The following is a 16,466-nucleotide window of genomic DNA, read 5'->3' as shown; positions in this document are numbered from 1 at the left end:
ATCATAGTAAACAAAATATCTTTGATATTCTGTCAAAACAAGAAATTTGAAGATGTCCCCTCAGGCTCTGGGGAATTATAATGCCCATTTTTCACTGTTAATCAAGAAAATTAATGGGATATTATTGATTGATAATAAGCATTAATTGAAGCCCTAAAACTAACAAACACAAACTATACAAACTGATTTTATTTATTTAGATATAAAAGACAGGTGCATTTTTTTACAGTCTATATACACTGTTCAATGACAATAATAAGAAAATCTCTGAATTGCTACAAAATCAGTGTAAACAGTTTTTTTTCTGGTTGGTCATTTCCTTAAAGTCTCAGCGATGAGACAGAAAAGAGTGCAGAGAACTTGTTGTAAACAATGCACACCTCCCTTTCACTGAATATAACACTGATATACAACAACCATGTAAAGGAACAGAAGAGACAATATAAAAAAAAGGAGATTATGTCTTGATCGTTGTAAGATTACACTTATTGAGACGTATTTGCCGGCACCTCTCAGTCCGTGACAGACAAATCACAGACGATACATTTTAGTGCAGTTTTTGTTGGTTTCGTGTGTCAGTTTTAAGTCCCAGGAGTCGTCCGCACTGATCTGTACCACAGACTGTAGGTGTAGTATATTTATATACAGTCTTTCAGACACTTGGTGGCAGCACTGCTACAGTTTACTGTACGCTCCACTCTCCTGCAGTTCCCTCCTGTGCAGCAAAATGTAAATGAACAAGCAGTTGGAGGTTCTCAATAACACTTTGGTTAAACGCTACAACCTTTGAGGAAAAATTTGACATTTGGGGAAATTGCACTTATTATCTCTCTGGCTGAGAGTTAGATGAGAAGAGCGATACCATTATTGTTCCAAAAGGCCTCTCAGATCTGCTGGTTTAGGTCTTTTAGCTGCTGCAGGATCCAGGTTTACCTCGGCTAGGACAACACAGTCTCACGGCAGTTCGTGAAATAGTCACGAAATTTAATTTATTTAATTTGTGTACATAAACACAAATTTCCCTTTTTTTCCCGTGATGCTCAGCACGACTTTCAACATCGTACTTTTTGTGCTTTTTCCTAGGAATGTCCAGCAAGACGTGATGCTTGTGTCAATTTCCGCTCCAGTCTTTTCAAAATAAAGGTACTCAGTTAGGTTTAGGAATAGATCAACTTGGTTAGGTTTAGGCAACAAAACTACTTAGTTAGGTTTCGGAAAAGATTGCAGTTTGGGTTAAAATAACACCGGAAGTGCCGTAACTTATGTATGGAAGTTATGAGACAAATAAATCAACTTTGACATCTGGTTTCGCACGGGACATGAACAGCGGTCTCCTGGGTGAAAGTCCTCTGTTTTTACCGTGCTCTAACTCTCGGCAAGAAAACAAATAACCAATGAACCACATATCTCCCAGTATGATGAACTATTCTTAGCTGTATTGGTCGGACAGCTTAAATGCAACTCAGCTATTATAACATGATGGTTTCCAACCTTTCTTGGCTTGTGACACCTCAAATCAAACTACTTACAACCCCTTCCCACACATATCATATGTCTGTGAGTTGTATGTTGAACCAAAAAGTGTTACTCTCTTCTAACCTTCTCAGATTGTTTCATTTGAAACAAAAAAGAAGAAAAAAAAATATCCGAAGTCAAACAAAAATGAGTGCGATTTCTGAAGCAGAACTGTGTTGTTTCGTTCTTTGGTATTTTCTTAATCATGTTTCAACGACAACAGATTTATTTACCGACCCTAGGTTGGGAACTGTAAGATCCCGTCCTGACAAATGTTGTTGTTTTAACATTTCCTGGAGGCAGAATTAACCTCACTGGAGCCAGAGAGCTACGTGACTTTCTAACAGATCAAACTAGCAAATAAAAGCTCATAGCTCATTCTATCCAGATCACAAATGCCGTGGTCATCTCTGAATAAAAAAACTCAACGCTATTCACATTTATACGTTGACCAGATTTCCTCTTTGCAGCAGCTCTATAGTCAATTTTGTACGTTGTTTGTATCGTTAAAACTCCCACTGACACATCTTCTGTCAAGAAGAAGAACAATTCTGCCAACTTCAGCCTTGAATAAACAGTATATTGTGATTGTCTGCCGCCTGCTGCTTTTTGTCCTCAGAAAAACAAAGTGATTACGGATTCAATCTTTTTGGTTCTGGGAGGCCCATCATGAGTCCAGGTAGATGGAGTAGATCTGGTTGAGGCAGCGGTCGACGCCTCCTGCCTGGTAGAGGAAGCTGTCATCAGAGCAGGGAGACATGGAGTAACCGCCGCCCGCCTGACTCTGCAGGTCCTGCAACAAGTCGAACCCTGAGGGGAGGAAAACACTAAATTAATATATGCTTTTTTTCACAGCAGCTCCTTTCTTTTCATGTGGAGGAGAGTGGGCCTGCAGTTATTTTAAGAATTAACCTTTAATCATTATACAAAGAATTCACTGACAGTTAGCTATCTTGCCTTGTGTTGCCATTAACACCAAATCCTCTTAAAGGAGCAGTGTGAAGGATTTGGCCGCATCTAGTGGTGAGGTTGCAGATTGCAACCAATTGAAACTTTTCCCATGTGCTGAGCGTGTAGGAGAAACTACGGTGGCTGACGCGAAAACGTGAAAACGCGAATGGCTATCTAGAGCCAGTGTTTGGTTTGTCCGTTCTGGGCTACTGTAGAAACATGGCGGCCAGCTCCGTGGAGAGGACCTGCTCCCTATGTAGATATAAACGGCTCATTCTAAGGTAACGAAAACACAACGATTGTTATTTTCATGTGATTATACACTAGTGAAAAAATACTTATTAACATTATATTCCATTTTCTGATAATAGATCGTCCTAAATGTTATACACTGGTCCTTTAAAGCAAAGTAAACAGATAAGAGGAATTACCCAGCAGACCAAACCTACATACTGATTCTATGGCATGCAAAGCATGAAGCCAGTCCATTTAATTACCACAACAACAAATTCCGTCCAGCTAGAAAATAATTAGTTTGTACGATGTGTTGTCCGTGTGTCGTCACAGAGAAGGGGGAGACTCAGTAATCGTTAAATAAGGTGATATCAGAACATATTTTCAGACAGTTTCTCCTGGATGGCGTTCATAGTGTTGCAGTCTGTTCTTCACTTTAAAGCTGCAGTGGGTAGAAATGGAGCTAGGAGGTAGAAACGCTCTCTCTCTATGATATGACCTGTGATTTGCCAAAGTCTTCCGTCACAGGCTAGATTTCTTAAAGCCTGAAAACAGAGCCATGAGGAGGAGCAGAAGTCTAGTTTTCTCTTAGAACACTTGATTACAATATGCTGAAAGGTTATTATGGCATTTTTGCCCAATGATGCCAACAATATACTGCCTACTGCAGGTTTAAGAGACAGAAATAGCTGAGTCAAGAATGAAAAAAAGAGAGGAGCCAGAAGTCAGGAGGTTTTCCTCCAAATATAGCGCAAATTTTAACCGAATTTTCAGAAAATCTGCAAAGGGATGTTAATTTATGCAGTTTTCCATCCACTACTGTTACAACGTTACCTCATACAACATTTCGCATGATATCTTACAAAAAAACTATTCTTCATTTTTTGTGCATTTTCCTACGAAGGTCCAGCAACACGTGTCAATTTCCGCTCTACATACATACAGTCTTTTCAAAAACAACTTCCTTAGGAAAAGATTGTGGATTTGGTTAAAATAACTACTTACTTAAGTACGGAAGTTACGCAACAAATAAATCAACGTTGACTTCTGGTTTCACACGGGACACGAACACCGGTCTCCGGGGGGAAAGTTCAAGGTTTTTAGACGTGGTTCACGATTAAATACCAGCTGATTTCGTGGGATATATATGAATTACATTGCAATACTTTTCGTAGGTAAAGCTACAAACAGTGTATGAGGAGTTGGTTCATCGAGATAAGCAGTAGGTGGCGCTAATTCTCCAGTCAGGTGTCATTAAACCACTACAGAATAAGAGGGCGCAACAGGATGATGTAATTAAATGAGCATCAATGGTGGGAAATTTTTTTGAAAATGTGTTGGAAATATTGCATTTATGTTTGTTTTCTGTATTAATTTGAGGAACGATACACCAACTTTTCAACCTCAGCCAAGTGTAAAAACTTGATTGCAATATTTAGAGGGTTTTTTTCAGAATTTTCAGCGATTCCATTGAAGGTTTTTTCATGCACAAATTGAAAGTGTGCATAAAAACAGGTGGATGGAAACGCATTTAAGAGTCAGAAGTCGAAACCCAGCTTACTCTCTCAACTCCACACATCTGGCCAATCACAGCGAAGAAGCACTGTGCTGTCTTACCTGTAGAGTGAGAGGAGGAGGAGGAGGAGGTTGTGAAGTAACTGGCGGGTTCGAAGCCTCCATCGCTGACTGGTTGAACCACCTTTCCTTCTCCGTACAGACATCCTTGGAAAAACCACAGAGGAAAACGTAAAGAACAGCAAAAAACAAACGTCATACAGATGTGTTGAGGCTGCTGATGTTGACAGGTGTTCGGTGGACTCTTGTCAGTACCTTGCTGCTGTGAGAATACTTGCTGGTGGTTGTAGGTTTTGTGGTAACCCTGCAGCTGGACGTCCGCTCTGTCTGACGAGGAGCTCACTGGGCTGACGTCAGCGGACATGAACAACGATGTTGGTCTGTTCCTGTTGGCAACACAACACCAGGTAGCTGAATTACTCAGTATGAACATTAAGATTTATGGGAGTGTGAAAAATTCTATATACACAACCATGATGAACATTATCGCAGCCTTGAGGCGGGTTTCCACCAAGAAGTTCCTGGTAATTTAAGTCCTGGGACTACTTTTCAAGTAAAGGTTCCTTCAGACCACTGTTGTCTGTGTTTCCACTGTCGTCTAAAGACCTTCGAAGATTAGGCAAATTAGTCTGCTGACGTATGGAAAAGCCACATGCGTGAGACGATGCAGTTCAGTGTGTCCGCCTGTTTCAGCTAAAAAACACTATGAAAAAACCCCCATTAGGTTCTGTCTCACTATGACAACATTTACTGCTGCATGTTGGATGTAATGAATGAAACGCAGCAGAGGAAAATGAAACTAAGAGCATCTGTCTCCACAGTAGATCATCTGTTGAGTGATTGATAGTTATTTATTTGTGCTTTATATCGTAACCGTCGTGAAACAATCCAAAGATAACTATTTTCCCTCTCATTCACAGCACCGCCGCACTGTCTCCCTCTTCCACCGCTCGCCCTCTCAGCTCGCTTACGCGATCTCTCTCTGTTTTTCACTTGAATGAGTGAATGATGAAGCCAACAGCAGAGCCTAACTTTACTTTTAATGTTATCAAAACAAAAAGAAGTGCTTTCCCCTCATCTTGAAATGGTCCTAAATCGACACTAGAGTACTTCCTTGTTTATGAATGAAGCGGTACATGAGTTGAAGCCGTTGAAGCAGCACCGATGTGTGTGTGTTTTACCAATCAGCGCCGGTCATCCCTGCAAACTCCACCCCGAAAGTTCCTGTACTTTCTGAAAGTACTACCCCCCCCCCGACCAGAGCCTTTTTTGGGGGTAAAATGTCCCTGGAACTTAATTTAGACCCTGGTCCCTGCAGTTGAAATGCAATGAGTTCCTCTAAAGGTTCCTAGTTCTGGGGAAAGTTCCTGTGGTTGAAAAGAGGCTTTGGACTCACTTTTTCTATATATATATTTTTACTATATTTTTCAGTCACTTCTTTCTTTTAGCGCAATTTCTATAAAATTGTTTTCATTCATTTGTATTAATTAGATAATGAATGGTAGGGGGAAATCTCAGGATAGGGCTCAATTTAAACTAAGCAAGAGGTTTGTCATTTTTAATCTACTGTAGGGTATAGTTAGTTAAAACTAGGTTTCATTAAAGTTTAACACACACATCTCTCATCAAACTAAACCCAGACGAAGTATTCATGCCGTTATGTGACAGTGTGGCAGCAGCTGTGTTATCAGACACAAACATGTAAATACTTAGAATTCTTGTATAAACAGCGCAGTTTCTACGAGGAAGCGTTTCCACCTCGAGGGGGGGTAATGTAGGCGGGCTTTGCGCGGAGCTGTATCCATCGCTACGCTGCAAGAATGTGCTGACTGCACACAGTCTGACTCGACATGGAAACGAATGAGTCAGTGGAGCCAAGTCGACGAGAAGAAAAGAAAAGGCAGCAGAATATCTCTCCAAGGAGATATGCAGCTGAAATCCTCCCAATATGGTATTTGACCCCCCCCCCCCCTACTCCTTCAAAGAGCTCGCTCTCAGCATTTCATGTGGCCTGAGAACTCTCCTGGATGATGTACTGTAGCGTATTGGTCCCCAGAGAGCCAAATGGCCTTGGTTTCTGCTGGAAGGGTTTTAGTGGGCTTCATAAACAAGCCAGGCCTTGTCAGAGATACAGATGGCTGCTTGCCCAAAGCGCCTTCTATATTCGCATCTGACCAGCTATAAAAAAAGGAAATGTTTAGAGATTTCTTTACATATCTATCATTTATCATCCCCAGGTCTCTTTATTACCCATTTCCCATGTCAAATGCTATTACATTTAATTTAACAGTCTCTACGTTCAGCGGAGAAACACAATAAAAGCCAAAATTAATCAGAAGGACTTTTTGAAACCCAAACTGATATAAGTTACAGATGGCTGTGGCTTCCCAAGGTAATAAAGACCAGGCTTTGTATAGGATTATGTAAACAAAGTGGGCTTTGATATAGTACGACTGTTGAAATGAATGTGCCGCGATGACTGCGAGCCCTGAGAATTCAACACTTCTCTGGATTCCCCCTCGGTGGCCCCAGAACCATCAGAGCTGACCTTAACTATAAACAACCGCGGCTGTTCCACGGCTCACATTCTTGCCACGCTGCAACAACATAGCTGGGATGTCTGAGCCGTGCCGTGCGTGGCCCTGCTGGGTCGATCTGTCGTTTTGTGGCCCAAAACGTCTCAGATGCACGAGCTTAACAGAGCGCCCACGCCTGATGGAGCGGCTGTCATCACGACCTCAGGAAACTGTTTCTCTGATCATATTTTACCGGCTAAACTCCTTCATCATTTTTCTTTTCTTTCCAACTAAATGCAGCCAGCTGCCGTCCTTATATCTGGAATGAGAAGAATCCTGCCGAATTGAAGCTCTTATGTTTATATACTGTATGCAACTCTTGGCTGCTTTCTTAATAGCAGCACACTTGGACTGGATCGGAGGAGGGGATGAGTCGGTTTACCAAAAGGTGCCAGCTCGTGCACGCTAAACTGATCCGTTTTGGCAGAGGAAAGATGCTGTGACATAGATTTACTGGATCACAGAGGATCATGTTGAATGTATGTAACACAGATGGAGATTTAATGTGATCTGAGCGCTACCAATCAAGTACTTAGAGAAACCAGAGTACACTCATTGCATGTTAGAGATACAGTAAATACAGAAATGAGTGGAAATGTCAAAACATTTCAGTTAAACCGGCTATTTGGATCCGATGTCAGACGGAGCTTCTGCAAAGTAAACTTCATTACTTCTCTTTCCTTCAAATTGTATAATAGTGTTTCTGTGCGAGAGCCATCCCGGTTAGTGTGCCTGTATCTGATGGAGACGCCGCTCCAAAAAGCCAATCCAGCTCTCCCCGACCGCAAAACACACAAACACTGCACGTCACAAATACTCGCTGATGGACAAGCTTTAACGCGGGCCTCTGGATCCCTCGAGTATTAAATAATTAAAAGAAGTCGAAATGGCTCGTCTCAGCCAGAGTAAACACGCGCCTGGCTATGAGGTCAGAGCCCGATGCCGTGAAGCACAGATAATTTACTTTCACGTGTTTAACGTCTCGCTAAGTCATTTGGGGGAAAAACAAGTGCTTGTCTGGTATTGGCTTTGGCAGGCCGTCGTGTACTGCGGGCACCACTGGGATTCTATGACATCCTCAGTGTCTATAAAGAGACGTCAATGGACAGATTGTGCAGAGCGTCATGGAAGCTCTGGCTGCAAACTTAGAGGAGATGGAGGCTGAGAGATGCTGCATTAAGGCGAGTACAGTTATATGTCCTAAACACACAGACACACTGACATCAAATTAAAATACTTGTGTGAAGTACCTTCAAGGATATCCATCACCATAACTTTTTCAAGGCCTGCTTGTGGTCGGCACACACACATTAAACAATGTAATGTAGTTTTAGTTCTAACACTATAACAACACCTCTGCTAAAACCTAAAGAAAATAACTAGGGCTGTCAATCGCTAACAAATCTAATCGAGATTAATTGCAAATTAATCACATTTTTTATCTGTTCAAAATGTACCCCTAAAAGGAAGATTTTTCAAGTATTTAATATTCTTATCAACAAGGTAGTGGGCAAATATGCTGCTTTATGCAAATGTATTTATATATTTATTATTGGAAATCAATTAACAACACAAAACAATGACAAATATTGTCCAGAAACCCTCACAGGTACTGCATTTAGCATAAGAAATATGCTCAAATCATAACATGGCAAACTGCAGCCCAACAGGCCACAACAGCTGTCAGTGTGTCAGTGTGCTGACTTGACTATGACTTGCCCCCAACTGCATGTGATTATCATAGATTGGGCATGTTTGTAAAGGGGAGACTCGTGGGTACCCATAGAACCATTCACATATCTTGAGGTCAGAGGTCAAGGGACCCCTTTGAAAATGGCTATGCCAGTTTTTCCTCGCTAAAATTCTTGAACGAGTTTGGAGCGTTATTTAACCTCCTTCACAACAAGCTAGTACCAATTGATTCCTTAGATTCTCTAGTTTCCAGCACGGCTGGCGTTTTAGACGCTACATGTGAACAACCCCTAATACTACTAATACTAACATTATAACATCATTTTTTAATTTGATAAAACATTTTAGCAAAAGGTTCACTCACTGGAAAACATTGTGTACCATGAAAGCCACGAGATGCTGCTGAAAGTTAATAAAATTGGATGAAAAGCTTTAAAAAATAATCAGGTTTTCCAGTTAGTGGGCTTTGCAATAAGAATCTTTTGTCAAACTGTTGTTTCCACGGTCAATAATAAACCTTGAAGCTCAGGCTTATAGGTTTGAATTAGTATTCAGAGAGAACAATTTATCTTAACTCTCCTTTTAACTCCTCTGCCAAGACCTAAAGCCCATTTGAAAACAACGTTTCGTGGAAATACATGGACAATTCCATGTGAAATTCATGTGTGCATTATATGTGAAGATTTGATATCACTTATTAAACCACAAAAATGTTATTTTGGCCCTTATCAACTCTATTTTATTGGATGGACTGCTTTTGTTGTTACTGTAGCGCCAATAAAAGTTAGTTTACGGGCGATTCTTCAATGACCAGTGATTTGAGGCTATATTGTGCAGAAACTGCTGCCCTGGAGACCATCAGCTATATCTTTTTAGTCTCACGTCTACTTTTACACTGGGCTAGACAAAATTTGTCTCAGTTTACAGTACACATAAGTTCTGCGGCCTCCAACTACCCAATCAGTGCAACCACAAAGCCATAACTCCATCTCTGGTGATAATGTCTCTGGTTTATTCAAGAATGCACATCACTCTCCCTGTTTCTGGGCTTGTGCTGCTTTCCACACAAGAGAGGCGAGGAAAAGTCACATCACAACGGGGTTTTGAAGGCGTCCATGTATTCAAGGTTTGACATAACACAGGGAGGATTTGCTTCGAAGGGTTGGGCAGTTTAAAAAGGCTTTAGTATCAGATTTGTCAAACAAATAAAGATTTTGGGGCGAACACCCGAAAATGCACAGAGGAGCAGAAGACTGTGGTCAGTTTTTACTATTTTTATCTTTCGTAGGAAATAGCTTTGGATGAAAACTGCCAGATGCAAACAAAATCCCTCTCAGCTCCATTGTATCGGGTTGGCAGCAGAAGTCCCTGTAGCAGATAACTCAAATCCTTGCCAGACACCAGCAAGGGGGAAGAGGGAAAGTATGTTTTTCTTTTGAGTGACTTGGATGAACTGAACATTTAAGTTCCCCTCAGGGTACATCATTAGTACAGTAGTAGCAAAGTACCCCGTTTCAAAGACATAAAACCAATTCAATTTTAAAATGCATGACAGTGAGAACATTATTATTATTGTTTAACAGCTGCATCTCATGATATTGAAGGTCATTTTTCTTAATGGTGACTTCATTCTGCGAAGCAATAAAACAAGTGCAATAAAACAGGAATTAAAAATGGGAAAAATAAACAACACAATCTCTCTCCTGTAACAACTACTGTTGAGCTGCCCACGAGCAAGGCACGTAACATCTAATAGCCAGTTGTAAAAAGTTTCAAATGTTTATATAACTGCAGCATTGTTGAAGAAGCCCATGTGTTTACTGTATATTTAATAAAAACATAATTGACTTTTGGGCTGCGACACATTTAACCTTATTGATCTACTTGCATTTAGTTGATTTAATTGACAAATCTGTAAAACTGAGTTTCTCCACAAAGAATCACACAAAAGCACCACTTTAAATCTTGTGTTTACCAGAGATGTGCTCATAAGTTTCTTAGAAATAAGTCATTCAGCATGAAAAAAAGCATAAAAAATTACTAATAGACTGAAAAAATCTTAGTCTGCATTCACACCAGATCAGGCGTTGCGGTGATTCGCCGTAGGATTGTGCAGCGGTGTGCGGTTGTTCCCTCGTGGCTGGGTTGTTCAGCTCTCAATTGCTGTTTAAGTCATTGGCCACCACAGCGTGACGTCGGGTTGCGCTTCTCCAAAAGTTGATTCTGTATCTACTTTTCCACCACAGGCCATTTTTTTCAGCACCGCCTGCGGCCGCCGCAACCCAAACGCACTACACCCATTCAAAATGAATGGGAGGACGGTGTTTTCGCCACACCGCCCGATCTGGTGTGAATGCGGCCTTAGTCGACAAAGACCAAAGCGACTGATTAGTCGACTAATCGATTATGAGGGGGCAGCCCGACTTGCATTGATCTTGCACTCACCCCTCTCTCATGCTCCCTGCGCTGGTTAGTGAAGCTATCGGGCTGTTGGCGTCAAAGTTTCCCTCCAAGCCTCGATACCTGGAGCAGGTGTCCGCTGATGGGGGGAGAAACTCTGAATTTGCCCGGTTGTGGACGGAGCTGCTGTTTGAGTACACACCTGAAAGAGAGAGACATAGATTTATTAAAGGATTACTTCAATGAAAATCGATGTTTTGAGTATCAACCACCACATGCAGGCTTGAAAGGTAGAAAAGTTCTAGGTTGCTCCTATGTGGAGGTTTGTGCAGCTACAGTTAGATTAGATTCACAAGTTATAATGATTCCAACAGCAGCCCAGTTTCAGAAAAACGTATGGTAATGATTATTTCATTCTCCATTTATATTTATTTTTTTAAGTAATTAACTTATCAATTTGTCTATAAAATGTCAGAAGATAGTTACAAATGTTCCTGGACTCCGGGGGAATAGCTTGTTTTATCTGACCAACTGTCCAAAACCTCAAAATATTTCACAACGATACGAAAAGACGCAAATCCTCAACTCCAAAGAGCTGGAACTTGTTTTTAATAAAGGAATTAATACAATTCAGCACTAAAGCTAATATAGAAGCTTTCGACAAAACTAAAGCGGCTCACTGTGCCAGTAAGAAACAGCAGCTATATTTAAACAGATTTTAGTTTGTTAGTTTGTTATTTAAGTATTTTAAACACACTGAGCGCACACACATGGGCAGGGGAGACGTGAATAATGCTGTAAGAGTAGTTTCTTTGGACATTTTAATATTCTTTTCACAGTAAAAGTCAAGTCTGTTGTAACAGTTCAAATCCCCGCTGAAGTTCCCTGCAAAGAATCAAGCTACAAACCTTTCAGAGATTCAAACCTACGGGAGGCCAGTGTTTGACACTAAAACATAGTTTTTTTGGTGGCGTTCATTTAAAGCTGTAGCAGAGATACCAGCAGGGCTTTCAACACTTGGCTTTGAGTTTAAGGGCAGCTGATGATGATAGCATATGTCACCATAAAATCCAGCATAAACACAGTAATGTGCATACGCAGGTATATATAGATAACAGTCAGAAAGTAAGGTTTCTGATAAGGAGAAAGTCCTCTTGGGACATTTTCAGAATTAAACACTGACATGCTTGTTTCACCCTGAATAAACATAGCTGGTAGTGTGCCGTTTGAGGCTTTTCCCTCAAAGTCTTCTGGGTAAAGCTGCAAGTAGTCTGAAGTAATAGACATGGACAGCTCTCCTGGACACTCTCCCCTCTCTCTTGCCAACTGAGCCTCAGTGTACCTGACAGCTTCTTGATCCCGGTTCAGCCATTGAAAGGGAAAGAAAAAGCTTGGCTGGAAAACCGGTTTGGAGAAGCTGAGGGACGGGCGGGGAGAGGGCCAACTTGCCCGCAGTCAGTGCCCGGTAATTGGACAAGGTAAACACTGGCATGATGAGCTATCATCGAAGGAATGGGAGAGGAGGGAGAGGAAAAGGAGCAAATGAGGCCATGGGAGAAAATGAAAGAGACAGCTTAACAGCCCAGGTGTTTGGGCAATTACCCCTTTTCTTTGTTTTCACGCATTTCCAGAGAGGCGTTTGAGGCTAAACGCCGATATCCATTTGCTTCTACTACCGGTTCATCTGTGCATACCTGTGAAGTCATCTAAGCTGGGTAAAGGTGAGCCGTTTCCTTGGTGGAGATGCTGCCTCGCCAGACAATCGCTCAAAATGTCCGATTCCAGCATTGTGTGCACCTGAACCTGTCAAACAGACAGAATACAGATGTTCATACAGATGATTAAGTATATCGTGGTACATTTAGTATCCTGGTTTCACGTTGGCGAGCATGTGCAGATGCCTGCCTGCATGTAGGGATGAGAGTAATTATGTTAAAGCTGCAGCTTAGTTGTCTTCCAATTGTGTTTTGCTGTTGGGCAACGCAGCTCCCATGGAGCTGAACATTGAAATGATCCACTTCTCTTTTGATTACATACAGTAGATCAATTGGAAACACAGCGAGATCCCTGCAGGCAGTTTTCTACTGTTCATTTTTCAAAGAAATGATGCTTGAACCAGATGCCTGGTTCTCGTTTTCGTCTTGCGATCCAGCTTCTCGAAATCCAGAATCTTGTTAGGCAATCTTATTCCAAGATGTTCTAACAAAGTTAAGGCAAGACAATTTATTTTATTATCCAGCGCTAACAGAGGATCCCCCAGGACTTTCCAAAACAATTTATAGACAGCTCCGGGACTCGCGGCGAAGCTCGCGAAGGACACCCAGGAACCACAAAAGACGTATGAATAATCAGCGAAAAATGTGCGCCCAAACCAGTGTTTATGAAGATACAAACTTCAAGAGCTGTGACGCATCAGCTCGAAGAAATGTATAACCGTGAGGAGTTTATGAAGTGCATGTTTAATATTTCAAAGTCCTCCTTAGCCCCACCAGGGTTTACTGCAGCGCAGGGCGTGTTAGCCATGTCACAACTTACAAGCACACGTGTTTCTGTTTAAACCAAACAAGGCATGGGAATACACACAAAGCCCCAGTGTCACTGACGGTCCATAGAAAACAAACAAGGCCCAGATAACGCTGAACAATAGGCTCCCTATTCTGACTTCCAGGGAGTGTGTGTAATACTTTGTTTTGTTGTATTTCATCCTACTGAATCATAAACATGCTTACTCACTCCTCCTGTTGCTCTCTGAAACAAGGGTTCTTCATTCAGAGATGCTACCTAGAACCACGGAGGAACCCTTCTCTGTTGAAGAGGTTCTTTTGAAATTCACTCCATCTTTATCATTAAACTTAATTCTAAAAAATTCTATACTGTCTTAAAGGTAACTTCGGTATTTTTCAACCTGGATCGATTTTTCCATGTTTTTGTGTCTGACTGACGAATAGCGACAACGATCTCTGAAATTGGTCCAGTATTGAGGGAGAGCGCTGTAGACGACAGTTGCTCATAGGCTGCAATATGGTGCTATTGGGGCAAGCTGACACTGTCATTAACGTCCACTAAAAGTGCTTGTTTTTGCCATGACAGGCTCTGATTTTTATTATAAGTGTCTGACAACATTATGGAAAGACTCTCGCTCGAGGAGAAGTTTCGTTGTGAAATCTGGCGAGGTGACGTGTTGCTGGAAGACAACGGTGGAATAGTGGAATACATCCATGGTGGAAACGAGAATGTGAGCCTAGTTTAGTGTTATCTAAAAGATTTTCAAAGTCACGGCTGAATATTTATTTGATTTGCACCATGTCGATGAGGTCTTTGAATTCGAAGGCTGCCCATATTTATTTGAGCCAGAGTACACGGATATTCAGATTTCATAACGAGACTTCTCCTTGAGCGGGACTTTGACAAAATAACAAACAGACCGGACACCGAAAAATAAGAAAAGTGTTTTATTTCTCTGTAGGGTCTTTTTTCCATAATGTTGTCAGACACTTCTAATAACAATCTGAGCCTGTCGGTGGCAAAAACAAACACTTTTAGTCGACGTAACGTTAAATTGACGCTGCTCACTTGCCCTCGCAGCTCGTTTCACGGCTGCCGGTTACAGATTTATCCTTCAATACTGGACCAATACATGGACAATTTAGATACCAAAACACTGGAAAACAGGGTCCAGGTTGAAAAAAGAAGTAAATACTGTTAATAAATCATGTAGGTCTATCCGCAGGTCTACAGTACTACAGGACACGCCTGCTTGCGTTCTAGTTAGCTAGTTAGGTGTAGTTAACTAGTCCAACTTGTTGAATTAGCTAACTGAGGGTTTTCATTTTATTATTTAGTTTCCTCCACTGTAGCTTAGTGTGTTGTTTATTTTCACAACAGCATTTGTTTGTGCCGAGAACGGTGCAATCAACGCAGTGGATTACACAAAATAACACGCTGACTGTCTCTCTCACTCTCTCTCTGGTTTTACGGTCTCCTCCTGGAGATAAATTAATGGAAAGCAGCCGATGCAGTTTTGGAGGTTTGCCGGCCTCTAACGGGTCCAGACGACAGGGAGCTCACACTTTCAGCCCAAGAGAAAACAAGAGAAAAGCCCCGTCAGAGAAATAAATGAATCACAATCAATCACAAAAGCCCGTTGCGGTGTGGCCGGCGTGCGGCAGTGCGGCTCCTCGGTGCAGCAGCAGCCAGATGGCCGCCTCGCCAGGACGAGACGGTAAAAGAGAGCGAGTGAGAGAGTTGGTGTGTTGCTCTAATTCTTGTCTCATTTGTGGTCTGATAAACAGTAAATTCATCTAAACTGGTTTCATCGAAACTGGGTTGAAAACGATGTAATATTGTTAAATTACGTCTGACTATTAACCACAACCCCGTTCTCTGTTTGGGAAAGAACGTTAACCAAAAAACAGGAAGTAAAACTGGCTGGAGGGGGGCTTTAAAAAAGTACGTTTCCCCGTTTTCCGGCGCGTTCATGACGTTGAATGTGACACAATAGAAAGAAAGAGAATGGCATACTCGTTTACTGCTGGTTTAATTTTAGTTGGTTTTCCTGTGTTTAAAAGACCTGCCTGTACGCGCTAATTATGGGGAAAAAAGGGTATAACAATGCTTCTCCATCTATAACATCAGAGTTTGGGAAATTGACACTGAAGTGGACTATACTTTATACCGACATTTTAGCACAAAGTTCACTTACTGGAAAATGAATATAATATTTGTATTTGACCATTTTCATAAAAATTCATGAATTGTGGTTTTTATGTTGAATATTATTCTTGTCATGGCAGGAACGATTCAGAAATAGCTATTTGCATCCTAAAACTGCCCAGAGACCAAGAGTAGTAAAGATTAGGGTTAACCACTAGATGGATATGAATCTTATTTTCATACAAAATCAAATTTCAATCAGAATTAATATAATAATAAAGAAATAGTTCATGGGGGCTTAGTGGTGGCCTAGCGGTTTAAGATCCTGACCGTGTAACCGCAACTCCACTGTTTCGAGTCCAGCGGTGTACCTTTGTTGTTTATCATTCTCTACTGTCTCCTGTCCAATAAAAGCTTAAAAATGCCTACTTTTAATAACTACCTTGAAAAAAGAAAACCTTATATTTATAGCCCTGCCTTTCCACCACATCTAATCTCATCTATTAAAATGTAACCTAATCTATCTTTAGAAACACAGGAAGGTTTTATTAAGGATGTTAGTGTTCAGAGAGGTAATCACATTCAGCTAAATGTCCAACATGTCCAAAACATGATTGCTGTTGTTACCTTGACCTCCCTCTCCTGAAGGCCTTTGGCTGAATGAGCTTTGACGTGCTTTCTTAACGAGCTGGGATCGGTGTAACGCTTGGTGCATCCCGGGATCTGACAAGCGTACGGCTTCTGTGAACAAACCACAACATGAAGAGATGATGAGAAGTGAGGAGGAACTATGAGGCAATACCGATGTGTGTTTTCATGTTCCAAAAACATAATCTGACATATAACACATTAACACAAAACATGACACTA

General features: G+C 41.3%; 1 protein-coding gene across 1 annotated transcript in view; it reads right to left on the bottom strand.

Moving 5' to 3' along the window:
* Positions 1-178: 178 nt before the first annotated feature.
* LOC141777629 (uncharacterized) overlaps positions 179-16,466 on the bottom strand; it is a 53,256-nt gene continuing 36,968 nt past the window's right edge. Inside the window, exons 4-9 of the mRNA XM_074652062.1 lie at positions 16,224-16,337; positions 12,638-12,746; positions 10,989-11,145; positions 4,531-4,661; positions 4,318-4,422; positions 179-2,325 (exon numbers count right to left, since the gene is read on the bottom strand). Of these exons, the coding sequence (XP_074508163.1) occupies positions 2,183-2,325; positions 4,318-4,422; positions 4,531-4,661; positions 10,989-11,145; positions 12,638-12,746; positions 16,224-16,337 (759 nt within the window). The 3' untranslated portion in view covers positions 179-2,182. The remainder of the gene's footprint in view (positions 2,326-4,317; positions 4,423-4,530; positions 4,662-10,988; positions 11,146-12,637; positions 12,747-16,223; positions 16,338-16,466) is intronic.

This window comes from Sebastes fasciatus, chromosome 11 (assembly GCF_043250625.1).
Source record: "Sebastes fasciatus isolate fSebFas1 chromosome 11, fSebFas1.pri, whole genome shotgun sequence".
Taxonomy (NCBI): Eukaryota; Metazoa; Chordata; class Actinopteri; order Perciformes; family Sebastidae; genus Sebastes; species Sebastes fasciatus.
Note: the sequence above shows the minus strand (reverse complement) of the source record. Positions and strands in the feature narration are given on the sequence as shown.